The 20,140-nt window shown below is 40.3% G+C and overlaps 1 protein-coding gene across 1 annotated transcript; it reads right to left on the bottom strand.

Annotated features, from left to right (window-relative positions):
• Positions 1 to 20,133, bottom strand: LOC133516330 (E3 ubiquitin-protein ligase RNFT2). The gene is made up of 7 exons (XM_061849220.1): positions 19,661 to 20,133; positions 18,766 to 19,098; positions 18,226 to 18,380; positions 8,525 to 8,795; positions 7,930 to 8,079; positions 7,603 to 7,668; positions 1 to 7,467 (listed from the first exon to the last, which is right to left on the bottom strand). The coding sequence occupies exons 1-7, from the start codon at positions 19,853 to 19,855 to the stop codon at positions 7,234 to 7,236; spliced, it is 1,404 nt and encodes a 467-aa protein (XP_061705204.1). The 5' UTR covers positions 19,856 to 20,133; the 3' UTR covers positions 1 to 7,233.
• Positions 20,134 to 20,140: the final 7 nt, after the last annotated feature.

The following is a 20,140-nucleotide window of genomic DNA, read 5'->3' as shown; positions in this document are numbered from 1 at the left end:
TTGAAATTTCAATTTGGTAAACTTTTAATTAATATATTTTATCTACAGGGGTTCTCATTAATTCATAATACAGAGGTACAGTTTAAGTCACTCGTTGCTTCGTTATTACGGATCGTCTCAAAAGGAGTTTATCGAGCACCACGTGCATTATTCCTTAGTAACAAAGAGTCCGTTTCGAGTAACGTAACACTCCACAATATCTGGTGCCGAGGACTGCGTTCGTGACACTGCCACACTTCGTTACTAAACCGCAATGTATTTTTGCGGTATTCGGATTTTTGTCTGGCATTCGATTTTTCGTGAGGTTTGAATATATTTTCCGACGCCGATTCCATTAGATACCATCAGGACATACTGATGGATCAGAGTAAAGATTAGATCTAATGGAGTTGCGAGTTGCGGAAACCAAGCCCGCGAATACCTATAACCTATAAGATCTAATGAATCTTCGTAAACATTGCATTGTCGTAGCCTGTCAACTACCTTCCGCTCCAAAATAGTGTCCTCCTTTCGGACGCAGTCCTCTACGTGGCATTCATATTCACAATACTCCTCTACTTTAAACTGTGCTTTGGGTCATTCCGAAAATGGTAAAAACCACGAAAAAAGACTGATTATCCGATTTACAGTGGGCTTCAAAAGTGCACATTACTATGAAAGGAATAATTCATAAAGTGGGTATGCACGTTTGCAGCCACTGTACAATACTTTGCCTTTTATACTTTATTTCAAAGAACATTTTCGGAACGAACCCGTCTTCGAAAATATCTCAAAGCACTGTAATTCAAGTCTAGGTAACAACATATTTGTATATGTACATAAAGTTAGATTATAGGTACAACAATAGAACACCTTGTAGGTAATTAACTTATAGGTAAATGGAATGTTCATGACATGTTATAAATAAGTACACCTTGGTTATAGTTTCTATTTTTCTCCGTGAGCTTCTACGGATTATCGTCTTATCTATTGTTTAAAAACCGCAAAGGCGCGTGCCACTGTGAAAAAATGGTCAAGCCGCATAGGTAGCGTTTATTGAATTACTACTCTATTGAGCACGGAATAAGATTCATTATGAACTAATACAGAATTCTAACAGAATAGCTGTCTGATCTCCATTGGTGCGTCTAAGGTAGGCGACTAAACGCTCTCAAACCAGCTTGCTCACAAACCCATTCTGTTAGATGTGTACCTACTATTTAAATAGTGTTATGTTTTATCTCTTTAAATTAAAGAACGTAAAACCACCCAAATATATTTGTGTGAAAATCCGGCCCTGTTTTTTACCTGCTCCTCGAGAAACATAACATTGCTTCCTTGGCGCTAGCTAGCCGTGAGCTCGCATTACCAGTGCAAGCGAGGTCTTCGAATACGTATCTTTGTTTCGGATAGCAGTGTCACAAGTTAAGCTGGTTTGAGAGCGTTTAGTCGCCTACCTTAGACGCACCAATAGAGATCAGACAGCTATTCTGTTAGAATTCTGTATTAGTTCATAATGAATCTTATTCCGTGCTCAATAGAGTAGTAATTCAATAAACGCTACCTATGCGGCTTGACCATTTTTTCATAGTGGCACGCGCCTTTGCGGTTTTTAAACAATAGATAAGACGATAATCCGTAGAAGCTCACGGAGAAAAATAGAAACTATACCCTTTTTCTGATTGCGAATTGTTTTTATACTTTACATTTTCTAATAATAGGGAGACCGTGCGCGTTAGAGAGTCTGCCATCTTGTGGCCTGAATCGGAACCATAAACATGTACATTAACACGTCACGTGTTTTCTTGGGCATAGTAGGGTCTGCCATCTTGTGGGCTGTATCGGAACAATAAACATCACATTTACGCCTCGCGCCAAAAATCTGACGGCTCCTGTGCTGTCTCCTCAGTTCATGCACGCTCCCTATAGTAGTCTATGTTAAACGCATCATACTATAGAGAGTATTACAGCAATGTTCTGCCCCCAGAGAGCAGCACTATCACATCACATAAACCATGGAGTAACTTTAAGCCTTAAACAGTTTTTCGGTGTTTTTACTATGACATTGATGCATCAAAGCGGTTTTTTTTACAGACCTACCGCGAAACGTGAAAATAGAAATTTCGTTATCTGGCCTCTTTATCGCTCGAATAGGCAAGAGTGATGGAGAGGCAGATAACGAAATATCCACTTTCGTGTTTCATGGTAAGCCCTCAGAATGTGGACGTGGCGCCCTCTACGCAGAGTTTTTCGTAATATTCCCTATTAGGCGAAGTGTTTCAAATATTGTCTTTATTCTATTTACGTTAAAGTAATATATAATCTAAAGTAGTAAAACAATATCAATGACAAACTAGAGGTAATTTACCTGTACAGGCACGCGTAACAATATTCAAATGCCGCCTTACAACATCTGGGGGTATGGTAGAAGAAAATTAGGTTTATTTCTAGAAGATGACTGATTATGCAAACAGATTCCATTTCCAGCGCTTTTTTTGTAAAGTAAGTTTATCGCAAATGTGGATAATACATTATATGAGCAAAAGTAAAGTTTGGCAATCTGACTAGGTAAATGGTTATAGGGACCGTGCGCGTTGGAGGGTCTGCCATCTTGTGGCCTGAATCGGAACAATAAACATGTAAATTTACACGTCACGTGTTTTGTTGTGCATGATAGGTTCTGCCATCTTGTGGGCTACATTGGAACAATAAACATCACATTTACGCCTCGCGCCAAAAATCTGACGGCTCCTGTGCTGCCTCCTATAGTTCATGCACGCTCCCTATAAACCGAAAGTACGAGACGATGACGCGACGTGTACTTCCGTATGGAGAATCAACATAAATAATCTTGATTTGTGCAAGGGCTTATACTTATTACTAATAGAGCAATGATTCATAATTAGGTATAAAATAAATAACACGATTCATGATTTTTATCACAATGTCCTTACACCTATTGAAATATTTTACATATCGTTTGATGTTATGGCCAAAATCGTTTGTAAAAATTGACTAAGAACATGGCGGACCATGCTCCGTGTAGGGTTCCGTAAATACTCGTCCATCACAATAGGCTGCCTTGAACGGTTATGAGTTAGTAGTATAGGTACCTTTGCACCTTTACAGCACTATGTAGGTCTTTTTACTAAGAAGGGAAGTCTTGATACGATTACTCAGAAACGTCTTAACCGATCATAATCGCAATAGTTTTCATTGAGTTTTATTAAGCTTGACCTTCAGGATTTTTTTTTCATATTTTTTGGACTCATGGTTTAAAAGTTAGATTGGGGGACATATTTTTTTTTTTGTTTTTTTTTATTTCGGAGCGATTATTTCCGAAAATATTAACTTTATCAAAAAATGGTTGTCAAAAACCTGTATTCCTTTTGAAAGACTTACAAGTCTTACAACAACACCCCATACCATAGGGTTGAAGCGAAAAAAAAACACATCCCCACTTTACGTGTAGGGGAAGTATCCAAAATTTTTTGTAGTTTTTATTTTACCACATTCTCGGCATGATTGGTTAATATATCCATGCCAAATTGCAGCTTACTGGCACTAACAATCACGGAGTAAAGTCGGTAGTCCTAGTTGACTACGGAACCCTAAAAACGGCTGATTATCGGTGAATTTATTTAGTTAAAGAAACTGCAATATAGCTAAGCATTCGCAAGCTCTATAGTAGGTACTATTTTTTTAGTAGTCGGTGGCAACCAAGCATACGGCCCACCTGATGGTAAGCAGTCTCCGTAGCATACGGACAAATAATGAAGATCGTATAAATAGGTAGGTAGTAGAAATTATTTGTAATGATTTATAGCAAAAAACCGTTAAAGCCAGAATACATTTTATAGTTTACGCAAGAACATTAAAACTTGAATAAAATTAATTTCAACTGTGGCTAAGTATGCGATAGCAAGTAGCCTAGTACATATAAGTTCGATGCGTAGGTATCCTCAGTAATTCAATTGTAAATTAACATCAGTTTTTGTATTTTACTGTAGAAAGATGGTAACATGTACAGTCAACCAATTTGATTCCTAGGCCACTATAGAACCATGCCATGACTTCTACGACAGTGCTTATTGAGTGATGCGTGTCAAGTATCTAGTAGTTAACGCGACAAGGTTTTATAGTGGCCTAGGATGCTAATTGGTTGACTGTACCAGCAAAGAATTTTATGGAATTATACAACTCTAAACTTATACACTGGACGTACCCGTTTAGGTGGATATATATGTCCAAGTGTCATAATGCCCATGGTCAATTAGTCCGAATGTAATAACATTTATGCCCCTAAACGGACGTACCTTCCTGTTTACATATGTATTCAACACCTAATTAAAGGTATTCTAGTGAAACACTATTCCATGTTACTTGCAAAATAAAAGGCAAATTAAAAGTATTTTTTTGGTTTGCCATTATTACACAGTATTATTACATTTTTAAGTTTTAAAGTATATCACCAACTGATGCGATTTTCAGATCTATGACATTGTTCATTTTGAATGGGAAAGTAATATTGTGACGTGAAATTTAATGTAAATATTATTTGTTTTGGCATTATTGAATCATGGAATTAACCTAAAAACAATCTAGATTACTAAAATTGAGCCGAAAACTATAATCACCCATAACGTAAATGCGATTCAAATCATAATTTTTGTCTTCAAAATCAGTACTTTTCATAGGAATTCAATCAGAAATCGTTACTTAATCTTTTGTGAAAGCTACAAGAAAATTTCTTTTGAACATGTAATTACATTTCAAGTTACCACAACGAATATCAAAGGTATGACAATTATTCAAATAAATTAAGAATAGACGTGATATTAAAGTAAATTATCAAAATAACATAGATAAAAAAGCACTGCTTAACATTAATTACTACGATGTACACATACACATATGAAAGACAAAAGACAATGGGTGGTTAATAACCAAAACTGATCTATTTAAAATTGGATATAAAATAAAAGAGTACGGTTTATCACACATAGTAACACATGATCTAGTAATGTTATTGTCAATTTAACTTGGGTCCTTGGCTGTCCAGGCTTTTAGGAATTTGAGAGTGTAAAGAATCAACTGTCTACGCGGGTTTAGGTCGAAGGTACACTACTAAACTAACCATTTTTAAACCTTATCGCGAAGAGGTAAAGTCTATCAGCACCACTATGGCGGTTATCACATTGGATCTGATTCGCACGTCACTCCCATGTGCGAGCGGGATATCGCTATGATACGCGCATAGCCTTGTCTCGCTCAAAAATCGGAGCGACATGCTATACGGATCCAGTGTACTAAGCGCCATAAACATATTTTTTGTCAACCTTATTCCTCGTTGATAAGGCTCAATTTTATTCGTATGGTAATGGATTGCCATTGTTTGTAATATTCGTAAATACCTCGCGTCTATTCAATTTAAATCTTAATGAATTATAAGAATAATTGCAAAACGTTTAACACTGCCGCATAAAGTGGGAAATACTTATGAATCAATAATTCCAATTCCAAAGTACATAACTAAATATGTGGCAAGCAAGAATCCAAAGGCGGGCTGGTAAACTCAGACTAATAAATAAAACATCCCATATCCAGCAGGATATAGTGTTGACACAACAACAAATACGCAAAGACAGCTGCACTGCGCGGATTACCTCGCGGGGCGGTTCGTTCTGAGTGAACCCGCCTACTCACTGTCCGCAGCGTAGCGCACTATACAAATCTTCACTCTCAGACAGTGAACGCGTTAATTGTAATAAAGAACATTACAAACACAAACAAGCAATAATTAATATAATTTCCATAATTTCTGATCCATTTCAAAATAAAAGAAAAAAATATAAATTATTAAAGGCGCGTTCAAAAAATATTGTAATAGACAACATGATTCACATATTCCTTTTAGTATTGCCTTACTTTGCCGGATTTTACGGCATGACTACCGAAAAGCTAAGCAGGAAGACAATACAATTAATAATTGTTTTATTGGCTGTAGCAGTTGGTCCACTCTGAACTACGATTTGACAGCCAAACATGTTTCGTAATCATTTCTCAATCTGTAATTCTTTTTATCAACTTACCTTAATGGTGTTAAATTCGTGGTTCAAATCTACCCCACTTTATTGTCTGTGTCTATAGATTACGTAATACTAAAGAAGATACACCACGAATTTATTATTGAATCGGCAGTTATCATTATTATTATTATGATCAGTTTATTCCTTGTCATTCAATAGGAATGTTAACCCCACCGCGTGACTTATGTAAACTAAATAAAAGTTTTTAAAGATTAGCGTTTCTTCTGTAATATCACTCAATCTGTAACACGACGCCGCTACTATATGTACAACAAGGATAGTAAGAAAATATAACTTTAAACGCTATCTACACTGACCACTGTAATATCACGGTTGCGGTAAGGCCGGTCAGGACGCTGACGAACCTAGCGCTTGCATTTAGCCACAAACATATGTTACATAATATACAGGTAAATATACTTCAATATATATCTGTAACCAAGGAGAGAAGATAGCCTATGTAAAATTATCACAAAATAGGTTATTGAAGCAGAATACATAGATTAAATAACGAACTGACTGACACAAAAAGGCTTTCTACAAAACAATATTCAAATAATATTTTCACTTGTATGTCTAATGGACGCCCGATTGAACTCAGAGATAGTTAACTTTTAGGCCAATCTTCGCTGGCGTGACGAACTTAGATCCGTGTAAGTGGGCTTTGAACTCTAATATAAATTAATCAAAACTCCTAACATGTTCCACGAATCCATGTTGTGGTGTAAGTGCGAAAGGATAAAGAGCATTTTATACAATACAACTTGCAACATGAATCCTATTGAGATGCATAAAAGGCAATCTTAAACGGCCATCGTCGGCTATTGCGGCAAAATACAAGTAACTAAATGTGCCACGTATTACGCGACCGCATCCACGTGGCATAAGGGGCAGACGTAGCGACATGAATTCTCTCGTTCCTACTGTCACACCAGCTTGGCATTCCCCTTAATTAACCAAAGCTTAACCTAAAACAAGAATCACGCTAAAACTCATTTAGAACTCCAAAGTGCCACTAACGTCCATACCATGAAGTCCACTGCATTGGATTAGATGGCTTGGTCGAGCCTTAGAGGCTCACGTCAAGGCTAAGGTTGAGACTTAACTTGAACCTAAAGATTCGACCGAGCCCTAACTCGCCACACTATTCCGCTGAGCGTCCACACTAGTACAGCTGGAAGTCGAAGGTCGTGGAACCGTTTCGCCACGCATGGCCGTCCTCGACGGACGCGCGACAGAGCGGACACGTGTGCTCTCTGTCAAACCACTCGGAGATGCAGGGCTCGCAGAAAATGTGCGAGCAGGACAGCCGCACCGGAGTCTTGAAGTCGTCGTGGCAGATAGAGCACGCATCGCCGGCGGCGAGGACTTGCTCGCTCGTTGGCTTCGTGCCGAAATTCTGTGGGTTAAATGCATGAACATCAAGAGAGCTACATGCAATAGAACACTGGTTTTCCAACCACTACGAAGGTTAACGGGCGACATCGCGAGCAGTAGCTAGTAACATTGTAATAGTGATTAAAATATATCTTACCACACTCTGCAGCATGGTCCACGTAGCGTTCTTGAAGAGCCGTATCCTCATGAGCAGCTCAACCAGCTAAAAAGGAAATAGTAATTATTTTCTTTAAGCTTGGTTACACTTTGCTGACATGAAAGGGTTATTACAGCATGTTAAGTACGGCTACTTGAGAATGAAATGGTCTATTCTTAATTGTAATCTGATATATTCTATGTCATCTTTAATAACATAGGCTACATTTATTTTACTGGCTTCCAAAATGAGGGAGGTTCTTACGAAAAACAAGCGGTACTGACTCAAAGCCGGGTTTATCATTTTTTTTTGTATATAATTGCCCACCTTGGCCACCACGTATATGGACACCAGGAACATGCCGACCATCTTCTCCGAGCCCTCGTACGACTGCATGAGATAGAAGAGCCAGGGCTGGATGGTCAGCAGGCAGCGGTAAAGCTGCGACACCGACTCGATGAACAGGTACACTTTACCCTGTCAACAACGTTATCGTTACGTTTACGTTACGTTATCAACAGAACACATCTTGTTGCATGATGCAATTTCATTCATTAACATGATCGTTGCGGAAACTTTCGCCCCGGCAAGTATACTTATTTGAAATAGAGATCAAAGATATTTGCGATGATAATTGCCTCAGCGAAAGTGTAAGAGTACTTACAAGGCAATTTTTTGCAGTAACAAATACAATAACGCGGTCGTACTTTCTAGAATCACGATGCTCTACAACAAATTTGACGCCCTTCCCGACCTGTTCAATCAAAGGAACTAGACCTTACATTAAGTTGTTAACATTCTATATTTACGTGGGATACTCTAAAAAAAAAATGTACAACACACTTTTTTTTTTGTTTTTAGTGTATATGTCAGTTTACCGTCGTTCGACATTACGATAAAGTAACATAAACAGAAAACTCACCCTTTTCTGGAAGGGCAGCAAACACGCAGGCAGCATAGTGAGCAATATCTTCACATCTACCGTGATGATCTTGACGATGAGGTCGGTCAGCACCACCAGCCACAGCAACTCCCACACGTCGATGGGCCCGGCGTAGGCGGGGAACATGACCACGTTGGGCAGCAGCTTGCCCTCGCCGAACACGTAGTGCACGACGGCCACGAAGCCGGCCGTCCACGCCAGCACGAAGCCGAGACCCACTATGCTGCGGTTCAGTTGTGCGGCGTGCTCTCTGCGTAACAAATTATCCAATCATACTCTAATAAACTACGGTACTTAGGTTCTTCTTATTAATTTCTTGGAATGTTCAGGTTTGTAGTGCAAATTGTAGGGGCATCCACTAACAGATCATCGTTTACAGGCAATGTGATGCGCTCCTTGACAAACTTCTGAAATCTGCATCCTAATAAAAATCTGGAGTGTAGTCGTTCGTTTTGAAGCTGGCCCGAATGGCTAATCCTTTGTCTATTGTAAGTAAAACGGCACGTGCTACTTACCTGCATAAATAAAGTTTCGTTCTCTTTAACCGGTTATTGACTTCCGACTCTATGCGAACTACAATAAGATTCAAAATGAACTAATAATGGAAAAACATGTTGCTCGGTTGTGTGGTTCCTCTACGGTTACTGTGTTCCGGCGAGTCTAACGCTACAGAACCATTCTAAAATGTGTCATCGAGATGCGTAACGAAGGCGCGTTATCCGAGACCGCACTTATTTACACTGGTTTTTTGAGCGTGCGACTAGCCCGCGCCAATTAGAATTATTTTTTGCGGTTTTACTTACAATAGACAAAGGATTAACTGATCGGGGCCAGTTACAAAACGAACGACTATACCTACTTATAGTAGCGACAAAAAGTCGTATTTGATTAGGCGGGTCCACTAAGAGAAAACCCGACCCGCCTATTGAATAATTGTGTTTATTTGATTAGTACATTTGCAATAAGGAATTTCGTACCAGGTGATTAAACAAAATGTGCCTAGGAAATCTAACTGCTTGACAAACATGCAAAGAGAACAAATTGCCAAACGTGAATTATGCATCGTTAAAGAGTTCCGTTCTGTTCATCATCAGCAGTTCCACTTCATTAAATGTCACTTCTACAAATGTAAATGCTTTGTTTTGTTAAAGAAAATACGAAAATCACTATATGTATGCCTTTCACATTTGAAGAGTTCCCTCGATTCCTCATGGGTCCCATCATCAGAACTGAGTTTTGACAAAAACGGGACCAATCTGTATATATATATAAATTCAAACAAATAATTTTTAAGAAATAAAAAAACGACTTAAATGAGGGAGACCGGTGAAAGAACGATTATTGTTAATTTTGGATTTCATACCATGAAATTAAAAAGACAGCGTCCTACGTCTAATTATGTAGAAAAGGAGTTAACATGTTTTTTTTTTGTCACTGCACCCACCTTGACACATTTCAGATTTGCCCTATGGTTGACTGGTAAGATACCCCCAATAGGGTATTCGGCTGTATTTAAGATAAATAATTTAACACCATGCATGAAATAAAGCACCAGATATTAAAAAACTAAATAGTATAGAAATATTAAACATACAACCGAATTGATAACCTCCTCCTTTTGAAATCTTGAAGTCGGTTAATAAAACATCCACATCGATTTAAATTGGAAACTTCAATGACATTATTTTAACAGTTAGTTACAGAGTACAAAACCATTTATATTTATTTTATTTTATGAAATCGTTTGTATATCTTAGTACTTGACATCTTCGAGGGAGCGAATCGATCAAAGCGGAATTGAAGAAAATCGGGTTCAGTTCCCAATTTTTCTTTATTATAAGTCAAACTTTTCATTGAGGTTAGACGTTTCTCGTCTACTTACACGGCAACTTAGTTCATTCCACAGATGATCGATCGGACTCAAGTCCGGACTTTGGCTGGGCCTGCCCAAAACCCTCACTCTCACGAATATAGGATCTACTGTATAAGACAGAGAAATGACCGAAGAGGATGGGCTTATGGAACCTTCAGAAGGAGTAGCAGAGAAAGCTATTATTGTTTGTCCTATGTATTGTTTGTTTGTGATAGTCTTACTCTTCATTTCTGCGTAGGTACTTCTAAAAAGTTCTAAATGTCACGTCAACACGGTAGGAGCATTGTTGTTGCCCACCGGTTCCCTGGTGAATACTGGGTAACAATGAACCCGATCAATGTACCTCGTGTGTTCATAAGTTTTGAGACAAAATGAATACTCGAATTATATAAATGAAAAGAATTTATTTTTATGATACAGTCATAGGGTTAATAAAACAACATTGTCTTAGTAAAATAAAAATAGAATTCACTCGAAATGTCCACCTTTTTTTTTAATACAGGCTCTTAAGCGTGGTTTCCACTCTTCAATTGCTTCACGTACTTTTTCAATAGGGATACGCTTCGCTTCTCTCACTAATGCCCGTTTCAGGGCCTGAAGGTTTGGATGGGACTTTCGACATGCCCTTAGCTCCAATTCCGTCCACAAAGAGTAATCCAAAGGATTTAAGTCTGGGCTTGAAGAAGGCCATTCCTCAGTACTAATAAATCTGGGCAAATTTTCTTTTAGCCACTTTTGTGTAGATTTCGCTTTATGTGATGGTGCAGAATCTTGCTGGAAAATCCAATTCTTGCCAGCGAATAGAGTGGTAGATAGGGGTTTTACAACGTTCTCTAGAATGACACTCTGATAATTTTGAGTTTTGACTTTGACACCTTGGTGACAAAAGTGGAGTGGCGTAACGCCTTCATATGAAACCCCCCACCATACCATAACGCTAGCCGGATGATGTGTGCGTTGGATATTTCGCACGTTAGACGGAATGTCCTTTGAGCTTTTGGCATAGATTTTATCATTCTGCCTGTTAAATTTTTCCTCGACGGTAAATATCTTCTCATCCGTGAACAAAATTTTTCTAGGATCGTGCTTCTTAAGCAGCATCCGACATCGTTGGAGCCGCAATTTCCGTAGACGATCATTTAGATAATGCACTTTTCTCTTACTATACGCCTTTAATTTAAGATCATATTTAAGTATTCTATTTACCGATATACGCGAAATGCCAGTCTGAAGAGCCATCTTCTTCTGCGTGCGGCACGGATTTCGACGAATTCGTTCTTTGATCATCTTTATGTTAGCAGGAGTCCTTACAGATCGCCGACGGCCAGTTCTTGGACGGTCGTCAATCTTTTGTGTCTCCTTGTACCTCTTTATAGTATAATATACAAAATTGCGACTGTGACATATGTGGGTAGATTTAGTAATCAGGCGCCGACTGAATGTGGGTAGGCTTAATTCTTCGTTCTCGAAATACATTCCATGTTGAACGGACGTGTTTCCTTGGTGCCTCCTCATCAGCCCCTACCCTGGCCAGAAGGCATATTTAACAGTGGCGACGGGACTGTGATCTACGTGTCGAACTTTTTAGTGTTGTGGTTTAGTTAATCGTGTTAATAAACAGTTACAATGGCAGTCGGAAAGATAGCCCCGTTCGATATGAACAAAGATTGTTGGGACTTATACGTGGAGCGTTTAGAACAGTATTTTATAGCGAATTCAGTGAGTGACACGGTTAAAGTGGCTACTTTAATTACTGTGATAGGCAGTGACGCGTATGAACTTATGGTTAATTTGTGTACGCCGGCGCGCCCGGCAACAAAGACTTTTGATCAGTTGAAGGCCATTATGAAATCGCACTTGCAACCTAAACCGAGTGTATTAGCAGAAAGGTTCAAATTTCGACAACGACGTCAAGCGAGTGATGAGAGCATAGCTGAGTATGTCGCAGCCTTGAAGAAAATGTCAATGACTTGCAATTTTGGCGCGGACTCATTGCAAGAAAATTTAAGGGACCAATTTGTTTGCGGTCTATCGAAGGATGTTATACGACAGCGGCTATTCGCAGAGGAGGAAATCACGTTCGAGAAAGCTTTTAAATTAGCCGTAACGATAGATTCGGCCGAGACGGAATCGGCAGTTATGGAGAAGCGAGTAGACAACCATGGAGGAAGTACGGGTGTCTACCAGGTGGCATCGAGCCGGGGGCGGGGGAGCTACGGTCACGGAGAAGCCGCCGGGGGACGGAAGGTCACGGGGGCTACGCGAGGTTGGGCGGGCGCCGGGCGCGGCGCTAGCGGCCGGGGCGGACGGCGCGGGCCGGGCGTCGCGGGCGCCGGCCGCGAGCGCGGCGCGCACGGCGGCGCAGCTGGCTGCAAGGTGTGCGGCGGCAGTCATGACTCCAACACGTGCAAGTTTAAGGCTTACGTGTGTCGGGTGTGCAACCGAGATGGACATCTGAAGAGGATGTGCCCGAGACTACGCGAGGAACAGCTGTTCACGTTGTATGACGGAGACGCGGATGGGCAGGTGGCGTATGACGACAGCGAGGGAAGTGACGAGGTAGTTACCTATAACTATTCAATGGCTTTAAAGGACTTTAGTGCTTATCCGCCATATGTATTATCAATGAAAGTTAACAAGAGATACATAGATATGGAAATTGATACGGGTAGCTGTATTTCTTGCATTAGTTATGATTGTTACTTAAAAACTTTAGGGAATTTTAAATTAAATCCGAGTGATGTCTCAATGCGATATTACACCGGGGAAAGGGTAATACCCGTAGGTAAATTATGCGTGAGTGTACAATATGGCAAAGTAAACAAACAATTAGATCTGTATGTAATTAAAAGGGCCATGACAAGTTTGTTAGGTCGACAATGGATTCATGAACTCGGGGTAACTTTGCCCACTTCCGTGCCATGTAACAAATTGGAAAGGGAAAATATTAGTCAAAACTTTGATGAAAATGTGTTCAGTTCCAGGTTTAAAGAAGTTTTTGAAGACGGTTTGGGGCGGTTCACGGGCGGCAAGGTCGGGTTCGCGCTGCGCGAGGGGGCGCGGCCGGTGTTCCTGCGCGCGCGCCCGCTGCCGTACGCGCTGCGCGAGCCGGTGGAGCGTGCGCTGGATCAGCTAGTGCGCGACGGCATCATCACGCCCGTGCCCACCTCGGACTGGGCCACTCCCGTCGTACCGGTAATGAAAAAAGATGGGACTATTCGTTTGTGTGGGGATTTCAAATTGACACTGAATAAATGTTTGCAAGTGGATCATTTTCCAGTACCTCGAGTAGATGATTTGTTGACAAAATTGCATAAGGGGGATAAATTTTCGAAAATTGACTTATCGCAAGCGTACGCGCAATTCGAATTAGACGATTCAAAACAATACACCGTAATAAATACCCACAAAGGCTTGTTTATGTACAATCGCTTAATTTATGGCTTAGCTTCTAGTCCTGGCATATTTCAAAGGAAGCTAGAGCAGTTGTTTGCGGACTTACCAACGGTAGGGGTTTTCTTGGACGACATTATTATAACTGGTTCTGACGATCGGGCGCATTTAGAAACTCTCACGGAGGTATTTGAGAGGTTGCGGAAGTATGGGTTAAAGGTAAAAAAAGAGAAATGCACCTTTTTTGCACCGTCGGTAACGTATTTGGGTTTTGTCATTAGCAAAAAGGGTGTGCACACGTGTCCTGAGAAAATTAAGGCCATTAAAGAAGTAGGAGAACCAAGTAATGTGTCGGAGCTTCGCTCATTTTTGGGTCTCATTATGTATTACGCCAAATTTGTACCTAACGTGAGCACTATTTTGGCACCACTATACAGGCTTTTACAAAAAAATGTTAATTTTGTATGGGACGAACATTGTAGGTCAGCGTTCAACAAAATCAAACAAATGTTAATTTCTAGTACCATCTTAGCTCATTACTCGCCACATTTGGATCTGGTTCTTACCACGGATGCTAGCAGTGTGGGGGTGGGGGCGGTCATTTCCCATTTGACGCCAGAGGGCGAGCGGCCAATTGCGTATGCATCACGGGTATTGAATTCGGCGGAAAAGGCGTACTCCCAGATTGAACGCGAAGCTTTGTCAATAATATATGGTATTAAAAAATTCCATCAATATCTCTATGGTAGAAAATTCACATTAAGAACTGACCATAAACCTTTAGTCTCAATTTTTGGCGATAAGTCCGGCATACCGGTAATGGCAGCGAGTAGGATGCAGCGTTGGGCGGTTATCCTCGCGGGTTATGATTATGACATCGAATACGTGCGTAGCGAGAAAAACGCGGCGGATGCGCTATCTCGGTTACCAGTAGGATTACGTTCCGAACAGGAAAACGGTAAAAATAATATACACGAAATCACTTATTTGAATTTTGTTCAAAATTTCATGCCAATTACAAGGAAGACTTTGTGTCAAGAAGTTAGTAAGGACGACGTTCTTAGGAAAGTAATGTTGTTTATACAATCCGGCTGGCCAACATTTTGTACCGATGAGCAGATTAAACCTTATTTTTCACGACGTAACGAGTTATATATCGATGCAGGGTGTATAGTATGGGGTTATAGATTAGTCATTCCAAAGAAATTGCAGGATTCTTTGTTGAAAGAGGTGCACAGCGGACACATGGGGATAGTTAAGATGAAGAGTATCGCGCGAAGCATTGTGTGGTGGCCGGGCATCGATGCGGCAATTGAAAGCGTCTGTAAAGCGTGTACCGCGTGTACAGCAGAGAGTACGGCTCCGGCTAGGGCGGTACCTCAACCCTGGCCATACGAGTCAGAGGTTTGGTCACGGTTACATGTCGATTTCATGGGCCCTATTCAAGGTGCCTCATTTTTGGTGTTAATTGATTCAACCTCGAAATGGATTGAAGTCTTTAAAATGAATAAAACTACGGCCGCTGACGTAATTCGCGTATTACGGGAAACATTTGCGCGTTTTGGACTACCGAAAGAGATCGTATCGGATAATGGGCCTCCGTTTTCTAGTAAAGAGTATGAGCGTTTTATGACTTTTAATGGTATTAAGATAACATTTGCGCCGGTATACCATCCTTCCTCGAATGGGGCCGCAGAGGGGGCAGTTAAACTGTGCAAGCGAGTAGTTCGGAAAGCTCTGCGCGATGGCGTCGATGTAGACGCAGCGTTACAGTCATATTTATTGTCGTACCGAAATGTAGACCACAGTACAACCGGGACGTCACCAGCGGTTCTTTTACAGCGTAGGACATTAAGGTCTCGTCTAGATCTATTGAAATGTAGAAGGCAAGTAGAAGATAAAGTTATTCAGAGTCAACGTAAACAGGTCGAGTATGCGGGAGGTACGTCTAGACAGTTGGATATCGGGGAGGAAGTGTGGGCACGTAATTACACAGGAGGGGAAAGATGGATAGGAGGAAAAATTGAACAAAAAGTAGGATCTCGCAACTATATAGTTGGTAGGGAAAATGGTCCACCCATCAAACGACATATCGATCAGCTTAAAAATAAATGGTCAAGCACGATTGATGTGTCCGTACCAAACTCTCCGATTTCGGTAAAACCACCAAACGAATTTTCTACTGATACGACGACGGGAGGGGTGCCAGAACCGGTAACAAGCAATTCTGAGTTAAGGGTCGTGAGTGGTTTACCGTTGCCGGGTGCACCGGCTGCGCCCCCTACATTGCCGGCCTCCGGGGAGGGCCCCAGACCGATCCGCACTAGGAACCCCGTTAAAAGATACGGGTTCGACTTCAATTAGTATTATGATTTTATTCTTATTAACCTAATGCATAAGTGTATCTATAGGCTAAGTGGGGGGGTGTGACATATGTGGGTAGATTTAGTAATCAGGCGCCGACTGAATGTGGGTAGGCTTAATTCTTCGTTCTCGAAATACATTCCATGTTGAACGGACGTGTTTCCTTGGTGCCTCCTCATCAGCCCCTACCCTGGCCAGAAGGCATATTTAACAGCGACTAGCTCCAATACTCTTTAATTCGTTAAAAATTTCCATTGGTTTTTTCCCCGCCTTATACAATGAAATTACAGTACAGCGCAATTGTTTCTTCGCCGCCATTTTGACAAACAATGACAACAAAAAGAAAAAAAATATTTTTTCTTAATTAAAACGTTCCAATTTCAAATTCTGAAACAGCCACGGCAAGCTACCAGTACCTTTTTGTTTAAAATTTAAGGTTTGAAATGCGTCTCAAAACTTATGAACACACGAGGTACATAGAATACAATTTAAAAGTGGAAAAAATACTGTCTTGGGTGAGACTTGAACTCGCGGCCTAACCAGACCGACCACTACACCAGATAAACCAGATTATCCAAAGGTAATTTTTCCACTTTTAAATTTATTCTAAGCTTAATTGCAGACGGTTCTGCTTGTTAAAAATAGGTTGTTTTTTTGGTATGTTGTCAGGAATATTAAAACGTGTTTTAATTTCGTCGCTTTTTTCTGTCCCTAACGGGCACACTCGTATGGCCTATCTATAGAAAATCCTATATCTATAGACTATATACTCATTCTCCGTCTTTGGAATCACTGCATTACTAGATTTAAAATGTTTTGGGTCTTGTTGGAATGTGAATGATCTTCCAAAATTATGGCACCCAGGGAAGATTCTTTTGTCAAAATAAAACAGCCCCATACCACTAGAGAGCCGCCGTGGTTAATTGTTGGAAGTTGGTATTTTGGGTCATAGAGCATTGTCAGGACGTCGCACGAAGCCAATCCCATCGGTTTCAAATGCAAAATGGTAAAAACTTAGATTTATCGCACTACTACCTACTACCCTCTACTCCTCTACTGTTCCCCACATATCCGGGAATTCTGGGATCCAGTTAAGGTGTTTTAAAGCATATTTATTTAAATGTAGCGGCATAATGTTTAATGGAAACTAATTTGCATTTACATTCGCGTGAGAGTGGCGAGCTGAGACGCGAGCCGAGCCGAGCCACGAGCCGCGAGAGTAAATCAGTGGTAATGGTTAGTAATTAAATTAGTGTTTACAGTCAAGTAAATGAAGGAACCAGCTCAACTTTACATTTACAGAGTTTGATGACCTGTCTGGCCTAGTGGGTAGAGACCCTGCCTATGAAGCCGATGGGTCCCGGGTTGCAATCCTTGGTAAGGGCATTTATTCGTGTGTTGAGTAAGTTATCAATTCTTATCATGCTAAAAAATTAAATCTTTAGCTTTATCAGAAGTATTATGAAAGATTGGTATCACATTCAAGATCATCCATATATAACTTTGTATAAGATAAATAGTCTAAGCGCTGGTGGCCTAGCAGTAAGAGCGTGCAACTTGCAATCCGGAGGTCGTGGGTTCAAACCCCGGCTTGTACCAATGAGATTTTCGGAACTTATGTACGAAATATCATTTGATATTTACATTATTTACCAGTCGCTTTTCGGTGAAGGAAATCATCATGAGGAAACCGGGTCTAATCCCTACAAGGCCTAGTTTACCCTCTGGGTTGGAAGGTCAGATGGCAGTCGCTTTCGTAAAAACTAGTGCCAACGCCAAATTTTGGGATTAGTTGTGCAACAAGCGGACCCCAGGCTCCCATGAGCCATGGCAAATTTATGCTTGAATAGATGGCGATATACCTTTGGCCTCTACTCGAGTAAAGAGAGAGTGAGGGATGGCAAGACCCTTTGATAACACATATCACTGAAAGAGCATGGGTCTCAAAAGAAATTTAGTTGACTACAAAATTTACTATGACAATACGCCTGTATTCTTCTCTCCTCTATAATTCTCTTTGATTTTAGGGTTGAAAGTCAACTGAACTTACCTCTTAACAGCAGCATTTCCGTGTGAGAATGTGAAGAAGAGCAGGAAGAAGGCAAAGAGCCCCGCGCGCGCGTCATACAAGAACTTGATGAACAGAATAAAGTAGAATGGTGCATAGCGGATCAGTAAGTTCAGTGTTCCACGCACATCTACTACCTGCAATCAATTACAGATTTGAGTGTAAATTACCTATACTAAAATGTTCTAAAACAAATATAGCCAGGTCCACACAGAGCAAGCATATGCGCGAGGCAATCGGCCGAGGCACGTCTACACTGGCCAGTTTGTGCATGAGGCAATTGCCTTGCATGTATGCTCGCTCTGTGTGGACCCGGCTTATCAATATGATAAATCAAAGATTGTTGGTGGAGAAGCTAGAAACTCGTAAGCTAATAATTCAACAACTTTAGTCTTATCACCATCATCTCTTAAGTCCATTTTTTGTTGCATCCATCATTTTATTATCATCACTATAACTCAATAAAATTTTTGCATCATTTTCATGACCTAATATTAACACATGGTTATATTTTAGGCTTACCTGTTGTGTGCCATCTTCACTTTGGCTATCATTATCCACATTATCATGTATATTGTTATTGTTAGACGGGTTGACTGACACATTGATGTCCTGGTGGTCTGTAGCAGGCTCAGGAGCCTCAGGGTCCCCAATGGCCACATTACTCATTCCATGTGTTGGGGATAATGGTAGAGACCCCAGCACAACCCTCTCGTTCACTATGTAAGTCTGGGCATTAGGGCCCAAGTTCACATGTGCTATAGAACTCTGTGGTCTTTGAACTTCTGTTGCTTGATGTGTGCCAGGTGGGTTCCGAGGAAGCCATGTTGGAAGAGATAGCCTTGCATTATTACCCTGAAAGTATTATTGCAAAAACAACAATTATGAACTGGTCTAGTGTACATTTTATGGTTTCGGTATACTCAATTGTACTTTGACAATATTATTTATTTATTTATTTAGCCTAGTAATACAAAGGTATTACAAAGAATCCCATTTTTGGGAAAAGGCCTCCCCCATCTTATTCCAATTCCAATTGTCAGTAGCCTGTCTGTTCCATGTTAATCCCGCGAAGTCAGCCAGCTTGTCACACCATCGGGTCATATGACAATAAAGACAGTTTTAGTTTAATAATAGTAATTTTAGTGACTGCTACATAATGAAAGGCATAAAAATATAAGAGTGGGTTTATGATATATGTGTAGAATATAGATAAACAATATTATGATTAAGATAATGAGATGTAAATCATTACTACTTCAGCATAAACACAATTTCATTTTCTATTAATAAATAGAGTCATTAATTGTAATATTTACATATCTGAAGAGGCAATAAAATATTTCTGCTATATGACTAATCATTGTTTCTTACATCATTATCAATATTCAATGCAAATTAAATAAAATTGGTTTACCATTCTCGCATGCTCAACGAGTGGTCTAATCTCCCTGAAGACACTGCTAAGGCGGTCCCCGAGCCCCACATTATTCCTGTTTGTTGGCGAAGGCCTAGAAATTGAATCCAATCTGACCAAAACATTATTCCGAGGCGAAACCTCGGATGGAGGAACATTTTCAATGTCTACGTTTACTTGGTTCGGCTGCGTCATAGCTGCACATTTGATTGATATTCTATAACTGTATAGCTACTATTTTCATTTGTGTTATTAATGCGTGAAAAATAAAAACTATTTTTTGTGAAATTTTGAGAACATTTGGAGATGAAGATGAATGTATATATGACGGCACTTTGACATTTACGACAACGTTCAGAAACTTCATAGAAACTTTCCTGTCTAAAAGTGTTAAAAGAATGGCGTACTGAACACCGCGACTTTGGTCACGTCCGATTCCATTGAATGGAAGATGCGATGGTTCGCTTCGCCGTCCCGTCC

This window comes from Cydia pomonella, chromosome 3, assembly GCF_033807575.1.
Source record: "Cydia pomonella isolate Wapato2018A chromosome 3, ilCydPomo1, whole genome shotgun sequence".
In the NCBI taxonomy this organism is placed as follows: Eukaryota; Metazoa; Arthropoda; class Insecta; order Lepidoptera; family Tortricidae; genus Cydia; species Cydia pomonella.
This window is presented reverse-complemented; position numbering and strand designations above follow the sequence as displayed.